This window comes from Schistocerca serialis, chromosome 3 (assembly GCF_023864345.2).
Source record: "Schistocerca serialis cubense isolate TAMUIC-IGC-003099 chromosome 3, iqSchSeri2.2, whole genome shotgun sequence".
Lineage (NCBI taxonomy): Eukaryota > Metazoa > Arthropoda > Insecta > Orthoptera > Acrididae > Schistocerca > Schistocerca serialis.
Window position 1 is genome coordinate 358,184,664 of NC_064640.1, and position 23,048 is coordinate 358,207,711.

Consider the following 23,048-nt stretch of genomic DNA (forward strand, 5'->3'; position numbering starts at 1 on the left):
CTGTTGCTCGTCCACCTTTGGAACACCTTTTCTCTAATCGTCTATGAGCAACAGTGCCATTTGCAATCTGCGTGCAGTGTGTGCTGGAGTCACTTAATATGGGAAACGTAAGTCCTCAAATCCAGGATTTTAACTACCTGCCACTGTCATCATTGCATAGTCCCAGGGTAATTTTAGAATTAGTGCAGTACAGGAGAGATTGCACTCTTGCATATGTTTAAATACTATATTTTTTGCCATTTTAACTGAGCGCCACAGCTCTACAGCTGTCTTTCTGGATGGGTTGAAACAGGGGCCCCATTGTTTGCTCTGTTGTTTTCCCTGATAGTGTCCTCAAGGTTTAACTGCCTTGAGACTCTACTGTCTTTGATGCGGAACTGTACATGATCTTGTGGGCACTGGAGCAGATGAGGTGTGCTTAGTTTGCTAAGTTCCTTGTTTGTTCAGATTCTCTGAATGCTCTGGACTCTCTACAATGCTCGTATCCAGCAGATAAAGTAGGCCAAAATATCCAGGACATCCTCCATCAATTACAATGGCTGGGTGGGGAAGGAGGTGTCCTGCTGGGTACCAGGACACATGGGTATTGAGGGGACCAAAAGGGCGGATGTAGCAGTCAAGGAGGCATGGAGCGATCTTCAGTTATTTCAGTGTGCTATCCCCCTGCATGCCATCACCTCGCTGTTTAAGTAGAGTTGTGTGTGTGGTGTCACCGCCAGACACCACACTTGCTAGGTGGTAGCCTTTAAATCGGCCGCGGTCCGTTAGTATACGTCAGACCCGCGTGTCGCCACTATCAGTGATTGCAGACCGAGCGCTGCCACACGGCAGGTCTAGAGAGACTCCCTAGCACTCGCCCAGTTGTACAGCCGACTTTGCTAGTGATGGTTCACTGAAAAATTACGCTCTCATTTGCCGAGACGATAGTTAGCCTAGCCTTCAGCTACGTCATTTGCTACAACCTAGCAAAGCGCCATTACCAGTTACTATTGATGCTGTAAGACATGTACCGTCAAGAGTGATGTTCACCATTTATGGATTAAAGTTAAGTATTCCAGCAGCTACGTTCATTTTTTGTTAGTCTCATTTCCTTGACCTGTTCCAGACCTCATGCCAGCCTGCGTGAGCTAAAACGTGTGCCTTTCAGCTTCCTCTCATAGTGGGTTGGCTGTCTTGCCAATCCACAACAGTGTGTCAATGGGAAGATGATTGGGTGAGTGGAAGTGATTGGTAATAAGCTTTGGCCACAAAGACGGGATGAAGTCCTGCTTACTTGTCTTCACATAGGCCAATCCTCTGATGCATGGCTTCTTGCTCTGCCAAGAGGATCCTCCAGTGTGTGCTGCCTGTAGCATACAGATGACTGTGCACCACATTTTACTAGATTATGTTTTATTTTTAGACCAGAGGGCGGCAGCAGCAGATGTCCCCTTTGTTTCAAGTGACATTGAAAGGAATGTGTTTGAGAGTTTTAAGATTTTGTGATATCTCCAACGTGTTTCCAAAAATTTTAGGATGATGTTCCTAATCTGTTAACAGGATGACTGGGTCACTCATGTTTTTGTAAGTGGTCGACCAGTCACTTTTCCCTGTGCCTTTCCTTTAGCTCTTCTGTGGTTTTACTTCTATTTTAATCCCAGGAATGGTGCCTTTTACCCTTCTCCATTGTATTAATTCCTGTGAGACATGGTGATTGTGTGGTTCCATGTGAGTGGCATGGGAGTGAGTGAATGAGTGTCATTTTATAGGTTTCCTTCACACTGTTAGACAACAATTTTGGACATTTTAATCATATTTGTTTCTTTCAAAATATGTAAGGGCACTGATAGCCTCAACACTGAGCACCCGTAAGCTCCAAAAAGAAAAAAAAAAGAAAAAAAAAACACACACACCTACCTTTGTGTGAAAGTAAAAACGAGAGAATATTAAATTTTCATTTGGGTCTATTGCATATTGTCTTTGGCTTAGCAAGAACATTTGTTCTATCAGAGAATAGGCTGGCAGTAGTCTAAAATTGAGCAAATGTGAGAATCTATATTGAGGTAACAGTTGGTGGCATTGTAATTAGGAAAATAATGTGTTGCAACTAGTCTTTTATTATTTTCAGGAGTTATGGACAAGGTAGAGGGACGCAGCAGTCGGCTGGTGGTCAAGATCCCTTTGGACACAACCGGTACGGGGGGCCCAGCCAGCCACCTGGCTATCCTTCACGTACTGGCTATTCTGCTCCACCTATGGGACCACCAGCACAGCAACCCACAGGGTATCCACCACAGCAAGACTATTACCGTCAAGATCCGGTAATTATAGTCATTTGTATAAAAGTAAATCATACTTCTTCATTAAAATGTGAAAGAAATAACAATGCTGATATTCATTTACATTTTCTGGATCAATGCGATGTATTTTTGAATACCTACAACTGTAAAGAAGATGACAGAAGATAAATATGGAAATGGAGTGGGATGTTTCTTTTCAAGTAAATCATCCCTCCATTTACTGTAAGCTTTTTACGGCAACCATGTGTAACCAATATTTGGGTGGATGAATGTACCTGTGGTACACTAATCACTGTGTCATGTTAGTCAGTGATTATAACTGTAGGAAGCAATGCAATATTAAATATTTTGTTACATCACATAAGGTTTTACAGCTCCAAATGCTATGCCACAGAAATTGTAAATGCATGAGTGTGTCATACCATTTCTTAAGTATATGTGTAATTATGTTCTATGTTGAGTGAGATATCTAAATTATATGGTTTCCCTTTTCATCCATACATAATTGTACCATTTGTGTTACTGTGCCTTGTAACTTTCTCATTGAGGACATAGACAATTAAGGGATTGTATATTCTTTCTTGAGTAGTTCTATTTAAGCCTTGTAAATGTTGTTACAGCCTGTATTGCAGTTACTGAAAATTTTTAACTTCCAAACAGTCTTACCGCAAGTTCAACAGCCCACAATTTTTCAGATCTCTAAAAGGTTTACTGCAATGTTTGTCTAGATGTACGTGGTGCTCAAAACTTTTAATTTTGAGACTTCCGAGATTTCCATCCACATTTTCTTAATAAGTGTTTCATGATTGGTTAATTTAGACACGAGTATAACCCATTATAAAATATATGTAGCTACAGTTTTATAACAGCCTCGGCTGGTTTCATAGGACAGCATTGTAACACTAACAGTTTCAGTTTTTATTAGCTGCCTTTCTTTTAAATTCTTTAATTCTGTGATATGATTTGCTCCCTCGTTTGTCACATTCTTTAGACTGATATCCTGTGTGTCAAACTACTGACTTTGTATTTGAGTGCCTCATTGCCAAATCAGTATTGTATATTAAAATTGCATCTAATTGTGCTTCATTAAGTTTTCACTGACTAAGCACAGATCATGAAGTGAATTCACATTTCAACCAAGAGGAAGGTGGATCTTCATGACTGTAATCACTTGGTGCACGTGTGAAAATGTGCGTCTTCTGTAATTTGTTTTTCTTGTCATTATAAATATTGTATGTTTTGGGCCTGATTGTACCAATACCACATCATGCAATACTGTTCACACCTGTTTGTATGGTATGCTACAGATACTGCACAGTGCATAACAATATAGTACAGCTGGTATGTACATAGACACATTATTATATATTTATGTTATAGAAGTACTGTGCATGGCCTTTTATCAATAGAGTTCATGTAGTGTTACATTACTCAGTGCATATTCAATCATTTCTTATCAAAACATCAGTGATACATGGCATACACTTTTCTCGAAGTTTTAGCTTCCCTTTGAAGTTCACTCATTTGAGATTTTCCAGCCCCTTTCAGATGTAATGGTAATACTGGCAGGTTTCTTTAACATTTTACGGAACAAAGTTGAATGGTACAAAGAGAGCAAATCAAAAGAAGGTTGTAGAGGAGCAGTGATGATGTCTACCAAAATGCTGACTTTGCCTGTGGCATTCCAAAACTCTGAGCACACCCATTACTTATTCAAGACTCTTACAAATAAATGTCAATGATACATTGAAGCTACTTAAGCTAAATTAGTGCTCAGCCTGAGAGGTCTACATTTTTAAAAACTCAGAGGGGAGATAAAAAAAAATCTACATTTCTTGAAGTTGCTTCTAATGCAGTGTCGGATGGACTGTTGGCAGAAGATTTTAAAATTGGAGAGAAAATAAGACAGTAGTTGGGAATGTATTATCATCCCCCCCCCCCCCCCTCTCTGCCCTCCATGTGCAGATGGAACTAAATACAACATGTCAACAGAAAATTTCTGTTGTCCATTGAAAGGTAATTTTCTAATTATGTTGAATAGAATAATTTCTCTGTAGTAAGCTCTTTGAAAGTCACACATTTACATTATCATTACAGGTAAACTTACTGTAAGAATGAAGAAGAATAGTGTGTGTACTTGTCATTGAACAGATAACTTTCCACACAGTGTGTCTCAACATAGTTGAAATTTTATTATAAAAAATGTGTATTTGCAGTTGATAATTTACTGTTTAATGTACTCGTCATTGGTACATAATAATAATTAAGGGTAGTTAGTATATACAGTAAAAATCATGAAAACACGTCAACCTTCTACAGATCATAGGTTTTTTAAAAAATCGAATTTCACAACTTGTTTTAGTTTTGCTCCTTCTACACAGTTATGTCTGGGTAATCAAAAGTTGCCGTAGTTCTGTTGATATTCTGATGGAACTCTACTGTGGCATAAGTTCATTAGTTTTGTTCTTTTTATAGATGAGAGAAGCAAAAATGTTTACATTTACAGTTATTAGGACTTCATGGTAAAGAATGTTCTTCTTAGGATGTAATCTGACTTGCATGTTACCTCATGAGTAAACTACACAGAATATGTCACTTGATATGATAGAAGTATACGATACAAAAACAATCACTTTGGACACAAATTTCTATTTGCACTTGATGTAGGAAACACCATGTGAAATCTTTTACATACATACCTGATGTTACCATCAGTCTGCATTTTTAAAACTGTCAATAAACAGTGTAATAATAATATGTAATGGGATAGGTCAGTATTCACTACATAGAGGAGGCTTTGAAGTGCAGAGACATACACTGAAAGAGGCCTACTATATACGAGGGTACTTGAAATAGTAAGTTACACTGGTTGTCCCATGTTAAGACTATTGTGCAACAAGAATGGCACATTGTCAAAAGAGAGTACATGTTCTAGATGTCCTGCAGACACTGTTCTACTGGGGTATGGATAACAACTGCATCACAGTGTGGAAGTGAAATGGCACGGAAACTGTAAACATACTCCAAAGCTGCAAAGTCTTAGTACTTGAGTCTGTAAAAATCTTATGGATAAAAGTCTAATTTTCTCACAAATGCAATTTGAAATTCTGGTAGTATATGGACAAAATGCAGTGTTGCATCCAGCCATAGCAAAATGGTGCTTACAATGTGACCAAGGCCGCATGGGTGTGAATGGTGCTGATAGGGCAGGATGACCAGTGGCATCTACTACAGATGACAATGTCCAAGCAATTGACAAACTGATTTGAAACGGTCACAGATTTTCCGATGATGAGGATGTTCACACAATAATGCTCAAATGGCTTCATAACAGAGGAGCAGATATCTGTTGTCGAGGGACTGACTGACTGACAGACAGAACATTCTGATCATTATTTACGGATAATTGATGATGTTGAAAAAGATCGTGTATCTGTGTCACTTTGAAGTGTAGTGGAACATTCAAGAAAATATACTTAGACTGCAATTATATTATGAAACATACTTTTTGAGTCTCTTTGTAATATCAGCTATCAAACTATTCCCTTTGTCAGATGCAGGCAACAAATTCTCCTCCTCCCCATCCCCCACAGACACACACACACACACTGCCACTGCCCCCTCTGGGCATTCACTGATAGTATGTAGCAGTCTTCTTTCAATGTGCTTGTCTTCCACTCACCACCACCATTGTGTAGTGAGTAGCTATCTATCATAACTCTTTATTTGTTATCATCTCATCCTAGGTTTTCCGTTATTTGAATAAACAGTGTAATGTACTCTGCCTTAAGGAGGACAATATGCCTGCAACACTTCCACCCTCGAGATTAATAATACAGTATTCTCAGTTGAAACCAACAATATTATTATCTAGTTAGGCTTCATTATGTGCAAAAACCTCAGTTGAAATGTAAAAATTAACAGTCTTAATATTCTAAAACAAAGTTCTTGAGATTTGATCACTTGAATTCATGTGATTCCTACTTTGAAATTGTTGCAGATAACAACACTTCATATAAATTTTATGATTTCTTGAACACCAATTTGAATTTCTTCCCAATATGAATTTCTTCCCAATATGAATTTATAACACATTCTGGGACACACAAAGCATACTTGTTACTTTTCTGCCAACAAGTTTTAAGCTAAAAGCCCACCCCTACCTAATTCTGAACAGAGTTTGAAAATTTCAAGTCGTCATAAACAAATGTGTATTTTAATTTTTTTTATTTTATACATACACTGTCTGTACATTATGTATAATTGGGGATCATTTATATCTTTTTAGCTTCCTCATAGTTATTATTCAGGTAGATATGAGATCACATTCTCACTGATACAAAAATGTTATGATTCTGATGTACTGTTTCTAATAAGGGGAAAGTGTGAAAATGTACAGCACAATTGCAGGTCATTACCAGGAATAATTAGTGCAGTTAACAGCAAGGAGCTTGTGAACAGTAATGTATAAACACTTTTTTTTTTAATGTTATTCATGAAGAAACAGAAGTTATAGTTTTGTTACAGTTTGTGTTGTTATTTGATATTTGTTTGTGAAAAATAGTTACAACTGAAAGTAAATACTGCCAACAGGTATATTCTGGTCAACAAGCAGCTACTGCAACTGGCCCAGGTGGTCAGATGTATCCTGGAAGCCCTCATAGTAAATCAATGCCACCTCCAGCTCCACAGACCCCTAGAAGGCATCCAGATTTTGCAAAAGACCCACAGCAGTCTCCCTATCCACCATATAGTCAACAAAGGCCTTCTATATACGGTAAGTGGTAAGCACTGTAATTTGGAGGGTTCTTAAAAGTTTAAAGATTGGGGACAGGAAAAACAAGCTAAGTCCCATAGTTCTTGGTGCTGTTAGGGGTCTCTTCCCAGCTTATGAGGACAATATGAACTTTCTCCCTCTGTTTAGCTATTTTATGTGATATTCCTCATGTTTTAAAGTGACAGTAAAGTTTCATAATTTGATATTGTGGACATATCATCATCATCTTTGTTTTTCCCTTTACTTTGTGGTGTAACAGCCAGGAATTATTTTTTTCTGGGATTTTTTTGTGCCATGTATATTAGACTTAATTTTTGATAACCACAGTTTGTCAGTTGTATTGATTCAACCCAAACATCTTCTATTTGTTGTATGTAATGAAAATAATTCATTAGTTACAAATGAGAAACTATAGAGAGGCAATACTTGATTTCAAAAATTTAACACTTTAACATAAAGCCAGAGTTAGTTTTTATTATTCTGACAAAAACTTAAAATCCCAAGTGTATTCCAGCAACTTAAGAACAGACCTCTGAAAAAGTAAAGCCTTGCTTACATCCGTTTCAGCATGGGTAGTTAAGTGTTCGGCCACTAGGGGGCATCCAGTCCCGTATTTGTAGCCTAGATATTGTGTTCTGGTTCAGTTGTTTGCCAATGGATATCACCTTTACTGTTTGTAGCTTTGGGTACTTCAAAATGGATGGCTGTACAGTGATCCTAAGTTTGACATTGAATTTAGCACCCCAGAAAGTGAAGTAGTATGTGATGTTATTTTGTTGGAGACTGAAAGTGATAAAAGTTGAACAGATGACTGACAAGTACTCACCAGTGGTACAAGATAAATATTTATACTGTACTGTGACTAGCTCCACCAATATTTCCATTCAAAGGGACACACTGTGAAACACATGATTTGATTCCATATCTACACACAAACTACAAAATGACTTTATGATTCAGGATACTTCAGTGAAAGTCCAGTGCACAAGTATATTCTGGATTTTATTAACAGTGATCTTCAAAAATTTGTAAGTCACACTTACTTCAAAAGCTATTTTCATTAATAATAAAATACATTTTTGGAACAGTTTGTGAAGAAAAGTCAATATATCAAGGGATTAATTTTCTAATTTTGGAAATATGAAATACTATACGTTACAGTTACACCAGTTTATTGCCGCATTATATGGAACTGCATAGAAAGTAAATAGAATTGAGTAACACGGGTAATTACAGTACTCAGTGATAATTTTTTCTGGTTCTGTATAGAAGGGCAAAATGGATGGGCGCGAGATACCTTGCAGAAAGCTGAGCATCCATCATCTCTGACTTATGCTTAGAACCATACAGATATATGTTTTGTGTTCGTGTGTCCCTGTGCCACCATTAACTATTTGTTGAAGGGCTCGTGTATTGTTAAGCATGGAATTTAAGAGGAAACCTTTCCAAAATGTCTTGACATCCAGCTTCTCAGAGCTCTAAAAAACATTCCAAGTAAATAACTATTGACCATTTCTTGCTTGCTTGATGAATTCCGACGTAGCATTGGTCCATTGCTGCTTTTGCTTCATGTTAATGATGTGCCATTTTATTTGCTTTGGGAAGCAGAATTAATTCTATTTGCAGATAATACAAGCATTTTTGTGAAGTTGAGCAATGAACCATCAACAAAGAAAGCAATGAACCATCAACAAAGAAAATGGTAAATGATGTTTCTGTGAAAGTTACTGAATGGTTTTGCACAAATGGGCTTACTGTAAACTTTCAAAAAATGCATTTAACCCGCTCTTGTACTGTTGAGAATATCCTCCCTTCTATTAACTGAGTACACCAACAGTAAATAATAAACTGGGATGGAAATTGCAAAGTGTTTGGTGTGAATGTGTTGAAAACATAAACTGGAAAAACCATACTGTAGACCTGCTAAGATGTTTAAGATTTGCTACTTTTGTCATAATAGTAATTGCCAACTTTGTGAATGTAGAAGTCAGCAAGCTAAAATATTTTGCTTGTTCATTGATGTCATATGGGATAATACTCTGGGCTAACTTCTCGCCTAGGCAAAAAGTGGTTGTGGCCCATTATAAATTAAACAGAGTTATGTATGGAGTGTGCACATGTAAATCTTGCAGATATCTCTTTAAGCAGCTGGAAATATTAACCACAGCCTCACAGCACATTTATTCACTTACGAAACTTATAATCAGTAATCAGTCCAAATTTTACAGTTACGTTGATCTTCACAAATACAACACTAGAAGTAAAAATTACCCTTTAATGAATCTAACTTCGGCATAGAAAGAGATTAAATATGCAACTGTACAGCTCTTTAAAAGTCTACGTACGGGAATAAAATGTTAAACAAATAGCAGAAGTGTTTCCAAAAGTAGATTAAAGAGCTTTCCGCTTAATAACTCCCTATACACCATAGAGCAATTCTTGAGTAGAGATAATTAGTCATTAAAAGAAGCAGAAGAAGATCAAGAAGAACTGTAAATGGCAAACATGCAGCCATTATTTTCAATTTTTTATTTAGTTGTAGATAAAAATTATGTGTTTGTTGTCAAATTCCACATCATAATAATTATCATGAATTTTATGTGTTTTAGCAATACTGAATTCAATGTATCGAAGTAGTGTAGAATCGAGTGTCATCAATATTTGTATTTCATTGCCATAACTTTAATTGAATTTACTCCATTAACTTCAAATGATTTGATTCCACACAATTTCATCATTTATTTTGTGATTTTTCTTAAAGATAAACAGTTACTCATTTTGAACAAAATTTGTAAAATTTTGTGATTTTGCACTTTGCAGAAAATAGGTACCTTTAATAATGAGTCATTACTTGGGACTGGAATAATTCACATTTTCCGATAAATCCAAAATAAATGTGAATTCTGCCTCAAAATGCGAAATTACTTAATAGATGCCATTTCATAGCGAACTGTATCCAGATGAGCTATTTGTTAGCGAAAGTTTGAAATGGCTGTATTTTCTGCATAGAATATCGAAAATGTAAGCAGTCACTGGCATTATACACCATATGACGAAACCCAATTTGGATAGATAATGTGCACAAGGACCTATGTGCAAAACAAAGTGTACAAATGCAAGGATGTATCAATACACTCAATGATCTGGTGTGATGCCAATTGTGGATGATTGAGTGGTCTGTTTAACACACACTCGCGTAATGCAATGTACCGCTAGAGTTCCAGCCTGTATCATTAACAATACTCTGCAACTTCAACAAGCAATTGTGTGGTAGCTACCCCGAATGTTTTGTGTTGTGTGTTACTCATTGTTTTCTTTTCTTATTTTGAAATAAGTGAAGCGACTAATCCTTCTCCATCACAGATTTCAATTATGACTCTTACAACACCAGAAGAGATCGGCAATCCCTGTGACAGTGTGTCAGTTCTGCTGTAGGCTGCTGCCCAATGAAATGGATGCGGGGTTTGTTTCCCCACACTGCTCCTTCCCCTGTTGTGGTCAAAATTCTAGTCTGTTTACACTTGCTGCCGTCTGTGACTATAGCCTATAATGCCCTCTGTGCTATAGTGATTGGAAAACAGTCTTTAATGTTTTTTGATGGTGCAGAAATAATTCTTCTAATGTTAAAACCAAGCTAACGTATGATTGATTTACTTTACGCTAAGTGTCTTGTCAGTTCTATCTGTAGTGTTGTCAAGCATGGGTTGTAGGGCTATGAATGCCCACGGAAGGTCGAAATTAATAGTCTGCAGATTTTTTAATCTTCAGATTGGGCAAGAAAAGACAAATAATGTCCAGAAACACCTTAATCTGAGAGGAATTCAGTTAACTGGTGAGAAAATGCTGGTGCTTTGCAACAGAACAATCTTTTTTGAAAGTATAAATACAGCCAAATGAAGAAAACAAAAGCCATTTCGGTAGAAAAAGTTGTTGAAGTGTTTTCAAAAACAAACATGCCAGTCAAAAGCCCCCAATCAGCACTCTTTTTAACAGTTGATTTCAAAGAACTAATAATTTGTCTATTTGCACTCATGTAGTGTGTCAACCTTTTAAATTTGTGTGTCTAGTCATTTACAAACTAAGAAACTGGACACGAATTTTGCCAAAAATAGGTGCTACATTTTCCAGTCCCTAGTCATTACACATGCTTGTCCAACACCCTTTGCTGTGTCTAATGTCCTATTCTGCTTCCTGCTACTTGCTGTTTTCTGTGTATGTTCCTCTGTACCAACAACTCTGATTGATACCTTAACCAAGGAGGGAAATTGGTGTCTGTGCATGTGACTAGGTGACTGACTGGGTAAATGTTCATACATGCCTGAAGGAAAAGACACTGTGGTGACTACAGCTGTTATGAAATACATTAAATGTAATTGCAGCTGCAAATATGGACAGCCATTGCTGTTTAACGGAGTGACAACAGTGAAAATTTGTGCCAGACCAGGACTCGAACCTGGATTTCCCGATTACCACAAGTGGTCACCTTATCATTGTATGCATGTCCAAAGGAACAGTGCATTGTAATTTATCTACTGACACCGGGCAAAGTGACTTTTGCCTAAAATGTCTCCCCTGTACGAGAATATACATATGAATGTACGAGTGCAGGTTGTAGACACGTGGTTGGAAACATGTGGAAGTTTGGGTCTGGCCATGAGTCGTGCTTATATAGCTTAATGGTAAGGCAACTGCTCACGATAAGCTGGAAATCTGGTTTGAGTCCTGGTTCGACACAAATTTTCTCTGTTGTCATTCCGTTATACTGCTGATGGTTGTCCATATTCACAACTGTGAATACATTTAATGTATCCGGTTAAATTATAGCTGCCCAATAACTGATTGGTTGAGTTAGTTCACAGATTGTAGGAAGTCGGTGACATTACCACCATTAAAAGTTCTGTATTTATTAAAGCACTGTAATGTTCAAACCCATCTTAAGCTTGAGCACAGATTTTTCATGTGCTGTTTTGTCTGTGGTGCCTCCTTATATCCCAAAATCTACAGCCTGAGTAATTTCGGGGGAAAAGCCCCTTTTCTAACTTACTAGAGCATATCGTAATCATGATCTAGAAGAAAAGGCGATATCCACTTTTGGCATGCAAACTTGGCATTAGTTTGGAAGGAGATGCACTTCAGTGGCTGTTAGGTTTTTAGTGCTCTTTCTTCACAAATTAGGTTTGGCAGATAGCAAGACGAGCTCTTGTTTAAAGAAATTTAAGTCAGTTCCTGTTGTGTGTGTCATTTTAGACCATAGAGTGTTTATGATCCTGTCTATTTATTGTTGTAAATGTATTTATTTTTATATTATATATGTACTGTAATATTTACATTTTCTGTAATATTTATTTAACTGCAAAATTTGTTTTTTAGTGTTAGAACCTGAGCTTTAGATATTAAAAATGAATAGTAGTACTACTTTTATAATACCATAACACATCAGTAAAACTGACATGTTCAGTACCCTGTGATATATCTACAACACAGCTCTCTGGAACACAAAATATATAAATAAATCGTACAGCTTATGGTTCATTGTGGTTTTGCAAGTGTTTTCAGATGTATTGTATCAATGAAATGTACTTACAATTTTCCATTTCAGTACTTATAAATGAGAATTAGTGTTTTATGGAATGTTACAAAAATGTTTTCTTGTGTTTGGGATGACTGAATGAATTGGCAACTGAAAAAATGTTGATCTGTGTAGGTTCGTCAAACTTGATTTGTTGGACAGTAATATGTTAACTGGAAGTGCAAGAATGTATAAAAAAAATTAGTGCCTTGGAGACTTTTATTTACTTAGTTTTTAACTTTGCGTTGGTTTTCAAAAGATTTAAACCTGTAATCAGTTTCAGATTAATAAAGTTAACAGTGAACATTTAAGAGAGCTAAGTTATGCAATTCTGTTTTTATAATTTCCTCAGATCCAGACACTTTGTTGTTCCATTCGAAATACATTGCAGCAGGATTAATAACGAGCCTCTTAGGTTAAACTCTCATATTCTTGGTTGTATGTAGTTATTGGAGGGATTCACATTAGAGTGAGATGTTCTAGTATTTGATGAGACATAAATGCATCTCATGAGATTGATTTAAATGTGGTGTGATTAAAATAGAGAATTTGTTGTATTGTAGGCTGGAGTAGTGGTAACACTCAGTATCGGGCACAGTACCCTCCACAAGGACCTGTTCCACAAGGGCCTCCACAGTGGAACCAAAATGCTCAACGAGCTGGTGGTCCTGAGCCTGGTCAGCCAGCTAACAGCCAGTGGGACCAGCACCGCTACCAAGCTAGTGGACAGTCACCGTATCAGCCTCCACAACAGGTATTGTGTTACAGTTTGAATTACGATGTTCTCTGTCACTTTTGCCCATATAGGGTTGGTTGTTTATGGTTGAAGACATCCGTAACCATAATTTTTGTGTGAACTGTGTATTTCTTACTCTTTTTGAGATTGAAGCTGTTAGTGAAACTGTCAGAGATGTTACTATAAATAATTTTAGTAACACAAGTATTTTATTCAGAGTCTTATTTACTTCTTTCTTTCTTTTTTCCTTAAGGCACAGCAGCAGTGGGTTCCAAGTATGCAGACTCCTGGTATTAATCAAAACTCACTCCTAAGGCCACCGATGGTTAGCCCACGTGCTCCATTCCGACCGGAAGGAAAGCCCTATTCGATGCAGCAACTACCGGGTTCAAAGGTTCGCTGCTTCTAATTTTTTCTCACTCATTCTGAATTTTCTACACACATCATGAGTCTACTTATGGTGTTGCTTTTTGTACCATGTCGAGATACTGAAAGACATTTAGAGAAGCCTTTGTTTCGTGTGCTAACAACTTGAGGACAACCTGTGTTATAAAAAAAAATTAAGAGGCTTGTACATTACAGTATGTCAAAGTCTTTGCTTCGTATTGAAAAATAAACACATTCAGTGTTTTGTAGACACTGTTCCAAACCATTGTGTTAAACTCGGGTCATGTCGTGAAATGATTTTGCAGCACATTGTGAAGTCGATGTACTTTTATTTCATTAAATGAAGTGCCCATAATAAAGAGTATGTGCATTTGGTCTTACATCACATATGGCTCGTTTTGTCTGTTCTATTAATAAATAGTCATAAATTGATTCCGAAGCACGCATTTGAAGTCAGCATTTAACAAATATTAACACTGTCGAGGGCGTGTGTCTCTATGGTAGGCATATCTGGCAAACACATAAAGCTTTCATGTTTGTACTGTGTTATGACCAATAAATAAACCTGTTACAGATATTTAGTAGGGTTCCCTCAGCCTCGTGAACACTAATGGGGAGCTTGGTTATGGCATAGTGGTAGCTCTAATTCAGAAACTTGACACTAGCAGCTGACAAGGTCATGTGCTGCCTGTGAGTCTTCGTAATACTACTGCACAGTGCTGATTGAGTGGATTTTCAGAAGATGGTGTCCCACAGCTCTAATGTATTTGAAAAATGTCATATTACCACCTTGAAGTGCTGGTAAAATTCTGTATTTACCCAGCTAGTTTGTCATCCCACATCATCAGGTTCATAAAAGTACTCACAACCTAAGATTAGGTGAAATATAAAATAATCATCATCAGATGATAAAACGGTGGAATATTCACTGTTATTACACCATAATATAAATTACATCCTCAGTCTATAAAAACTGTGCTATGTAGTGTGCTCATTCATGTTATAACCGTAACCAACATTAAAACTTTGAACAGATTAGTACTGCACATCTGGTATGCGGTACGAATCTGTTCACAGCATTAATGAGGATTACAGTTATAACATGAACAAATGCACTACTTAGCATAGTTTTTATAAGCTTAGAATGTAGCTTATATTACCTTGTGATAGCAGTCAATAATTTGTGGTTTTATCGTCTAACGATAATGATTTTTAATTTCACTTAACATGATGCCATAAATATTTTGATGAACCTGCTGATGACCAGACAACTGAAACTGGTTGATAAGGAATTTTACCAGCAGCTCAAGGAGGTAATATGCAATTTTTCAGATGAAGTAGCGGTCAGACAGCAGGTCAGTGTTATATAGTGTGATAGTGCCATAGAATTTTAGTTCTTATGATGTGTAAGTGTGAGAATAATTCTGCATAGTGCTTCAGCTGCAGTCCAAGATTTCTTAAGTTCAACCATGAGTAAGCTGCATGGTTAATAAGTGAGCCATTTAGTAGGTTGTAAATGAGGCATTTAAAATTTGAGAAAGGAACAAATAGTGCAGTGTCAGGATGCTCAAATGTAGTTGCTTCATTTTTGCCCCATTAAAGCAGCTTGTACAGTTGGTATTCTGTATTGGCTTTTGACTGAAGCACAGAGTGACTGAATGGGATTGCCATCAGATGTACATGGCTATAGGTAAGAGAGCAACTCGGCTGCTGCTAGGACCATGAGGTAAACTGCAGATACAGAGATTTCAAAGATCATATAAGGTTTGTGAATCTGTATCACTATTGAGATTTCATTTAAAACAATAGGCCCTGATCTCCCACTCCACACACACATACTTTCTGGTTCCATCAGGAAACAGGTTAAGATGAGTAAAATTAAAGAAAAGTAATAACAAATCATATTTTCTTAAAGCGTTTATTAATGATTCTGTCAACAGTTGCGGTATTTATGTTAGGCGGCTAGTTTCAAACCTTACAGGTTCATTTTAAAGTCTGGCCTACTGAGGCTGCACTGACAGTGCCTGATATTAATAATAAACATCAAAGAGGCAACATAAGCTGTATAAATGTTTCCAGAAAAAGTGCTACAATCCACACATGCCTTTTACTAAGTCAAAATCAGACTCATGCATTGCCTCTTTGATGTTTATTATTATTGTTCAGGCACTGTCAGTGCAGCCTCAGTAGGCCAGGCATGAAAAAGAACCTATAACATTTGAAACTAATTGCCTAATATAAATACAGCAACTGCTGACAGAATCATTAATAAATGCTTTAAGAAACTTAATAAAGTTACTGTTTCCTTGGCAACAAAATGTTGAAACTGGAAAAAAAAGGTCATCTTGATTAAGGCACTACTTAGTTTGCTGTGTTAGAAATCAGTATGCATGTTGACAGTAGGTTTTGAGTATTTTTTTATGGGACTATATACACTGCTGAAAAAAAGCAACAGCCTCAAGGACAGTCGTTTTACTGACCATTGAGGTGACAGGTTGTTCATCATTCAGATCAAACGAAACTCCCATCGCAGTAAATAGTGCCCAGTCGCATCAATACACAGTGTATTCCCCTCTGGTGGTGATGCAGGTGTGTTTTCTCACATGCAAACTATCATAAAGGTGTCAAATGGCATCCTGTGATAGATTGTCCCAAGCATCTTGTGCCTTTTATAGTAATTTGGTCGTGGTTCTTGCAGGCCCCCAGAGAACAAGTAAGTTCCCACTTCATCATGTCCCGTACATGTTCAGTAGCCGAGAGATCAGTTGATCTTGGTGGCCAGGGCAGTTTCTGTACACCACAAAGAGCTTGTGTTGCAGCAGCTGTATGAGGATGTGCATTATCCCATTGAAAAAGCACATCCCTTTCTATGAAGAAATGGCAGTAGTGTGGGGATAATAGCCTGTGTAAGGCAACCGGCACTGTTTGCTTTGGTTACTTTAACCTGCAGAAACACCAAATATGACCATGACTGCTCCCCCCCCCCCCCTCCCCCAATGAGACCTGGGATGTGACCAGCGTGTTCAGGGCAAATACACTCTGGAGTAGGCAGCTCACCAGGTCTACACCATACAGGTGTGTACATCCATCACTAGTGATGCTTGACAGTGTTGTGGTATCAGTAATAGTCTGGACAGAGCCACATGTGATCTTATCCCTGCTGCAAGCAGATGATTCCCAGTGCTCCATGATGACACAACAGGTGCAACATATGCACAGATTTTGGCCCTGGATGATAATCGATCAGACACCAATGCTCGCACAGTGCACCTATCTCATCGTGCATCTGTACTGTGAGGATGTCCAGAGCCTGGTATACAGGTATGGGAATGTTCCACAAACCTTTGTTGAAAGCAGCAACACGCCACTGATATATTGTGTCCAACATGTGCAGCAATCCGTTAATACGTCCGCCGCTTCCCCCAGGACCCCAATGTGACACCATTCAAATGGCTGAATCTGTTCAACAGGAGTGCTGACTCATCAGTAGGGCGTGGTTGTACCCTAAAATGATTATGGCAAACTTGGTATAGTTACTGCCTGCAGAGTCAAAACAGAGGGTGCACAGACAGGCCTTCAGACTGCCATCTGATCACTAATGACTGTGACAAATAAAGCAATAACACAACCACCCCTCTGTATATGCACATACTATACAGTGGTGCCACCAAACCCAGTCCTTCGAGGATATTTTTTGATATTCATTGAGTTTGTTCATGTTCAGTTTTTATTCAGGTATACACAGTTAATTCTTTTCCATTCTCTCTCTTAAATATGAGCACATTAATTTACAAAAATGTGGCTCTGATCCTATTATAGCCATCCTTAATGTGGAACAGAAGTGACAGTGGTTTGGTTCAGTTAATAGTAGTGCAAAGTCCAATTTATTTATTATTTCTCATTGTAGAAAAGAATGAATTAAAAGAATAAAGGACATAAATTATCATCTTCAGCTAAGAATTGTCGTTTTAAAAAATCTTGCACACTTGTGCTCCACTTTGAATGCTTATGTTCTGCAGCTTCTCAATCTTTGTTAAAAGCCATCTACAATGTTCATATTAAAGATGAAAATAGATTTGTACCCATCATGTATGCTACCTACAAAAATAACAGAATTTTCCTATTGGATAATATATTGCATTACACAACTTACTTCTTCCTACTTCATATCACTTTACCCCAACCTTACTATGTACCACACTAAACTAATAAATTTTGTGGTCTGATAGGTGGAGAATGATAATGAGAAATAGTGAACTCGGCTTGTGGAAGAATAACTCTTTCGAGTCGCGAATATTAAAAAAATCATTGGTGGAGTTATTGAATCCCTACTGGCATTGTGGTGTTGAAGCTTCACTACAGACTCTGAATGAAAAGAGTTCATCTATAGATTGCTGAATGAGAATACCATCAACAGGTACCAAAAGTAGTTACGTGGAATGATCGTGCTGGTAACATTAAAGAAAATGGAAATTCAGTGAACTACATGACTTTATGAAACAATTGCAGTCACCAACTGTTTCGGTACACATTATACAAGTATAATTGGAGAGGCTTTATTGTTTATCAGGCAGAACCATTGGAGACTGTCAGAATTTTCAGATACCTGCCTAGACTGTACATCCCCACAAAATATGATACATGCCATAAAAATAAGAACCTGGCTAACCACTAGTAAGATCAGTAGTCAGAAGTTCATAACTTACCCTCCACTATGCAAATAGTCTGTGAAATAACTTAATGCTGTAGTTATATAGATTTCAAAAGTTGTGTGTCTCTTCATTTTCTGTTATCCTTGTAGCAGCTCCACATGACCACACCACTTACCGAGACAGTTATAAGGAACAAGCCCCCCTCCCCTGCCCCTTCCCCAGCATTACAGTCAGAATATTTCTTCTCCTTTGTCTGTTTCCCTTTCTTGTGCAGACTTTGAATCATGAATGCTTTTTATGCACTTTTTAAAAGGTATATTGCGTATATTCATTTTGATCACTTCATCCGAAGTCAGCTCTCATATTTTTTTGGTGGAGTATACAGGATGTTGTACTGTTATGACTCATTATGGCATATCGTTCTAACCCATTACACTGTATTAAAGTACCGTAGGTTGCCACTTGTACATAATGGCTGACGTTACATATACTTGCCATATCCTTTTTAATGTTCAAACTGGACTGCTATATGCAAGTTACTTGTACTTTGTGCAGAGATGCCACAGTGCCACCATACCAGCAGAACAGCTTGCCTCTAGCTGTTATTTAGTAATGACTGGGTAAAACAAAGGAACAAATTGCCAATCATTCCCAAAACATGAATCACTTCATTCCACAGAGAAGCATGACTAATAAATTTTGCAAGGTAACTTGGAGGCTATTATAATACAGTATTTGTTACAGTGTTTAATTTTTTTTGCCTCATCCCTTTTCAACTTGCTTAATGATTGTGCAGTAAGTTATGTAGACTTTAGATGACACCAAGATAGGGGTTTTATTAGTTTCTGTAGAGGCATTTTCTCTCCTCCTGAGTATTTCATACAGGTAGATGATCTTGCATTACTCTTAATGTACCAATTTCTTTAATTCTCAATGCATGGGCCACTTATTCAAAGGCTTGCAATTTTTTAAGTATTAAGTCTGTTCTTCAACAAAGCATGATAATCCTGGTGAGTATAAATTTTGCACATGTTTAAACTTTTTGAATTTGATTTTCTCCCATAGCCCATTTCATAGTATAAAGTAAAACTTATTAAAAAAAAATCCAAATTGAAGTAGAAAAAATTACATGTGTTAAGTTTTGTCAGTTTTGCTGACCATGTTTCGTACCAATATTTATTTCCTACTGGTGTCTTATTTCAGGCGCAGCCACCTGGGATGAATAATGCGCAGGTCTACCAACAACAGAGTGCCCCAAAGCGAGAGATCGTTTTCCCTCCAGAAAGTGTGGAAGCAATATTGCCTGTTTTGTATAAACGCAAGCGAATGACACGAGGGGATGTAGCACCTGTAGAAGCATGGAGGCTTATGATGAGTCTGCGCTCTGGCCTACTGGCAGAGAGTGCTTGGGCTCTGGATATTCTCAACATCCTTTTGTTTGATGATAGCACAGTTGCATATTTTGGACTAGCCCACATGCCAGGACTACTTGATGTGCTGTTGGAGCATTTCAGACGCAGTTTAGCTGACATGTTTGACTCGCCTCTTCCAGATTCTGTGAAGAAGTGGTTCCAGGCACCAAAGGTGGAAACACCGGAAGTGGACCTAGGGCAAGTTAGAGTGCCAGTTGATCCTGCAGATCACATCACATTAATGAAATCGACACCAAATTATACTCTTGTGACTAGAAACGGTGAGGTAGTTCGAATTGTGAACAGAGATAATGAGATTTTTGTTGTGGATAATCGGAAGAGCTGGGACATTGAAGGTGACTTGGCAGAAAACTATGACGTGGTTCAAGACCCGTGGCAGTTGACCTCTTCAGACATCAGTTCGACGAAGTACATTGTGTCATGTTTCCAAGGAGAGTTCGGTAATGTTCCATTTGCGAGACTGCTCGATGACAGTAAAACTGTAGGTGCCGAAGAGGAAGAAGATTGTCGGACAAAAGTAAGTGAAGAAGAATCGTATCCCATTGAAAACTTGAGTGTAACTCCTCCCATAGTGCTAAAAGTGGAATGTAGTGATGACAACGGTGTTATTGATAGTTCGAGCAGTGCATCTAATGTGATACTTAATGAGGAACATTTGATTAAAGACAGCTCCTTCGTTGATGTGCAGGATAGTGATGAAGTGAAACGGACTAAAACTATTTTGAGTGATGTGTTTTCGCGGATAAAAACGGAAAATACGGAAGAAAATTCATTGCTGCCTGAACACTGTGTAGACCCCTTAGAGCCTCCTAAAGAAACTGTAGAAGTGAAAAAGGAAGCAAACTGTGTCGAAAGTGAGAGCAGTAGTAATTATGAAAGGGAGTTGCCGCATTCTCCAAATGTACCAAAGGATATTGAAACAAAGAGTGATAATGCTGTATCAGAAACTAGTGACACAAATAATTTTAGCAGCAGTAACATAAAAACAGAACATACAAACAATGACAATAGTTCTAATAGCAATGAGAGTAGTATATTCAACATAAGCAAAGGTGATAACTGTAACAGCACAACACCAAATGAATCCAGTTGCAATTATAAGATCAAAGAAGGTGTTGAAAGTGAAATTATTGCCAGTGAAGAAAACAGTGAAGGTAATGAAAGTGCTGGAAATGCTGTTGGAGGAACTAGCCTTAACAATTGCGAATGTTTAGAAAGCAATGAAAGTAGTAATGGCAACAACAGTTGTGACGAAACTGTAAAAGAACACGAAGAAATGGAAACAGAAATGGAACAAGATGTGTTCCTCGAAGGTTCTGAACATGAAGGAAAAGACATAAACATGGAAGATGACTATGGTGACGAAGCTGAAGAAAAGTCAAAAGTAACAGATGTGAGACCAGAGATAAAGGGAGAAAACAGGGGCGGCATACAAATAAGGGATCCTGCGGGAACGTTGAAAAGAAGACGTATGTCAGATTATGAAGACGAATGTTACGCGAGAGATGAAGCGAGCCTTTACCTTGTTACTGATACACAGGATGCAAAGGCAAGGCGTTGTGTTTGTCTTTCAACTATTTTGAGGAATCTGACATTTGTCCCGGGCAATGAAGCAGAGTTTGCCAAAAATGTTACATTCCTTGATTTGTTGGGGAAGCTTTTACTCTTACACCACGAACATCCTCCTCGTGCACAGAAACAGCGCAATTATGACCGTGAAGAAGATGCTGACTTTGCAGATTCTTGTAGCAGTTTACAAGGTGAGGCGGAATGGTGGTGGGACTTCTTGCACCATGTGCGCGAAAATGTGTTGGTGACAGCGGCTAATATTGCCGGTCATATGGACCTCGGTCAACATCCTGAGGAAGTGTCGCGGCCCGTAATTGATGGACTTCTTCACTGGGCAGTTTGTCCAGCTGCTCATGGTCAGGACCCATTTCCCGGATCTTCAGGCTCGTTGTCACCCCAGCGCCTCGCACTGGAAGCTCTGTGCAAATTGTGCGTAACGGACTCTAATGTAGATCTGGTTGTAGCTACGCCACCCTACTCCCGTTTGGAACGTCTGTGTGCTGTGCTGACACGACTTCTGTGCTGGTCAAAAGAGCAAGTGCTACGAGAGTTTGCAGTGAATATGCTGCACTACCTGGCCGCTGCGGACAGTGGTGTGGCACGTACTGTTGCACTGCAGAGCCCGTGTGTGTCCTTGCTAGTAGCATTCATCGAGCAGGCGGAAGCTACTGCATTAGGGGTAGCCTATCAGCACGGTATCGGTGCACTTATAGACAATCCAGATGCTATGGGAACCAGTCTGGATATGCTGAGGCGTGCGGCTGGTACATTACTTCATCTGGCACGACATCCTGAAAACCGGCCACTCTTCCTGCAGCAAGAACAACGTCTGTTATCCCTCGTCATGAGCCAGATCCTCGATCAGCAAGTGGCAGCTGTAATCTCCAGTGTTCTTTTCCAGTGCTCATGGCCCTCTTCGTAGCATGCACAGCAGTTGTAGACAACTAAGTGGTGAAACTGGCACGGATGTTTCCTTCTCTTGTGATTTTTGCTGGAACATATTGTGAGAGATGACTTTTAAGTCTGAATGTAATGAGGACTGAGTTTCCGGTTCGTCAGTCCTTTATTCCTTTCTTTTATGCCTTAAACAGTCAGACTGTCTTTGATTTTTATATATATATATATATATATATATATATATATATATATATATATATATATATATATATATATATATATATATATATATAAAACTATACATGAAATATAGATACAGTAAATACCAAACAGTTACGTAGTCTTGCAGCGAAACGGTTGCTACAGCAGTAACACGAGTGGGGCAGTAACTCAGAATTACCAGATGAGACTGATGGTGCCACTTCCAGCATTCACCAATATCTGTTACGAGTCGGATATTTATTTTGTATTTATCATCAGATGTGGTTGGATGTGAATGAATGTGGAAGTTCTGTTATCTAGAGCTATGTGTCGACTGTCTTATTAGTGTAGGGCCATTGCTACAAATGCTGTTGAGGGACAGTGGAATAATATTAAATACCAGAATACACATTAAGTAATCATGCATATAGTTAAGTAAACTGAATTAGATTCTTTAGAATACAACACAAAATTGAGTCTAAGAAACATGACTTGGAGTGCAGGAAGTTAAGGTGCCACCACTGCCGTGTTACTTGTGGAACAGGTGA

General features: G+C 38.1%; 1 protein-coding gene across 1 annotated transcript in view; it reads left to right on the plus strand.

Annotated features, from left to right (window-relative positions):
- Positions 1-22,481, plus strand: part of LOC126470861 (trithorax group protein osa-like) — a 36,871-nt gene extending 14,390 nt beyond the window's left edge. The window contains exons 2-7 of the mRNA XM_050098877.1: positions 2,108-2,300; positions 6,873-7,056; positions 13,189-13,379; positions 13,621-13,755; positions 19,604-20,861; positions 21,108-22,481. Of these exons, the coding sequence (XP_049954834.1) occupies positions 2,108-2,300; positions 6,873-7,056; positions 13,189-13,379; positions 13,621-13,755; positions 19,604-20,861; positions 21,108-22,324 (3,178 nt within the window). The 3' untranslated portion in view covers positions 22,325-22,481. The remainder of the gene's footprint in view (positions 1-2,107; positions 2,301-6,872; positions 7,057-13,188; positions 13,380-13,620; positions 13,756-19,603; positions 20,862-21,107) is intronic.
- The last annotated feature ends 567 nt before the right edge of the window (positions 22,482-23,048 follow it).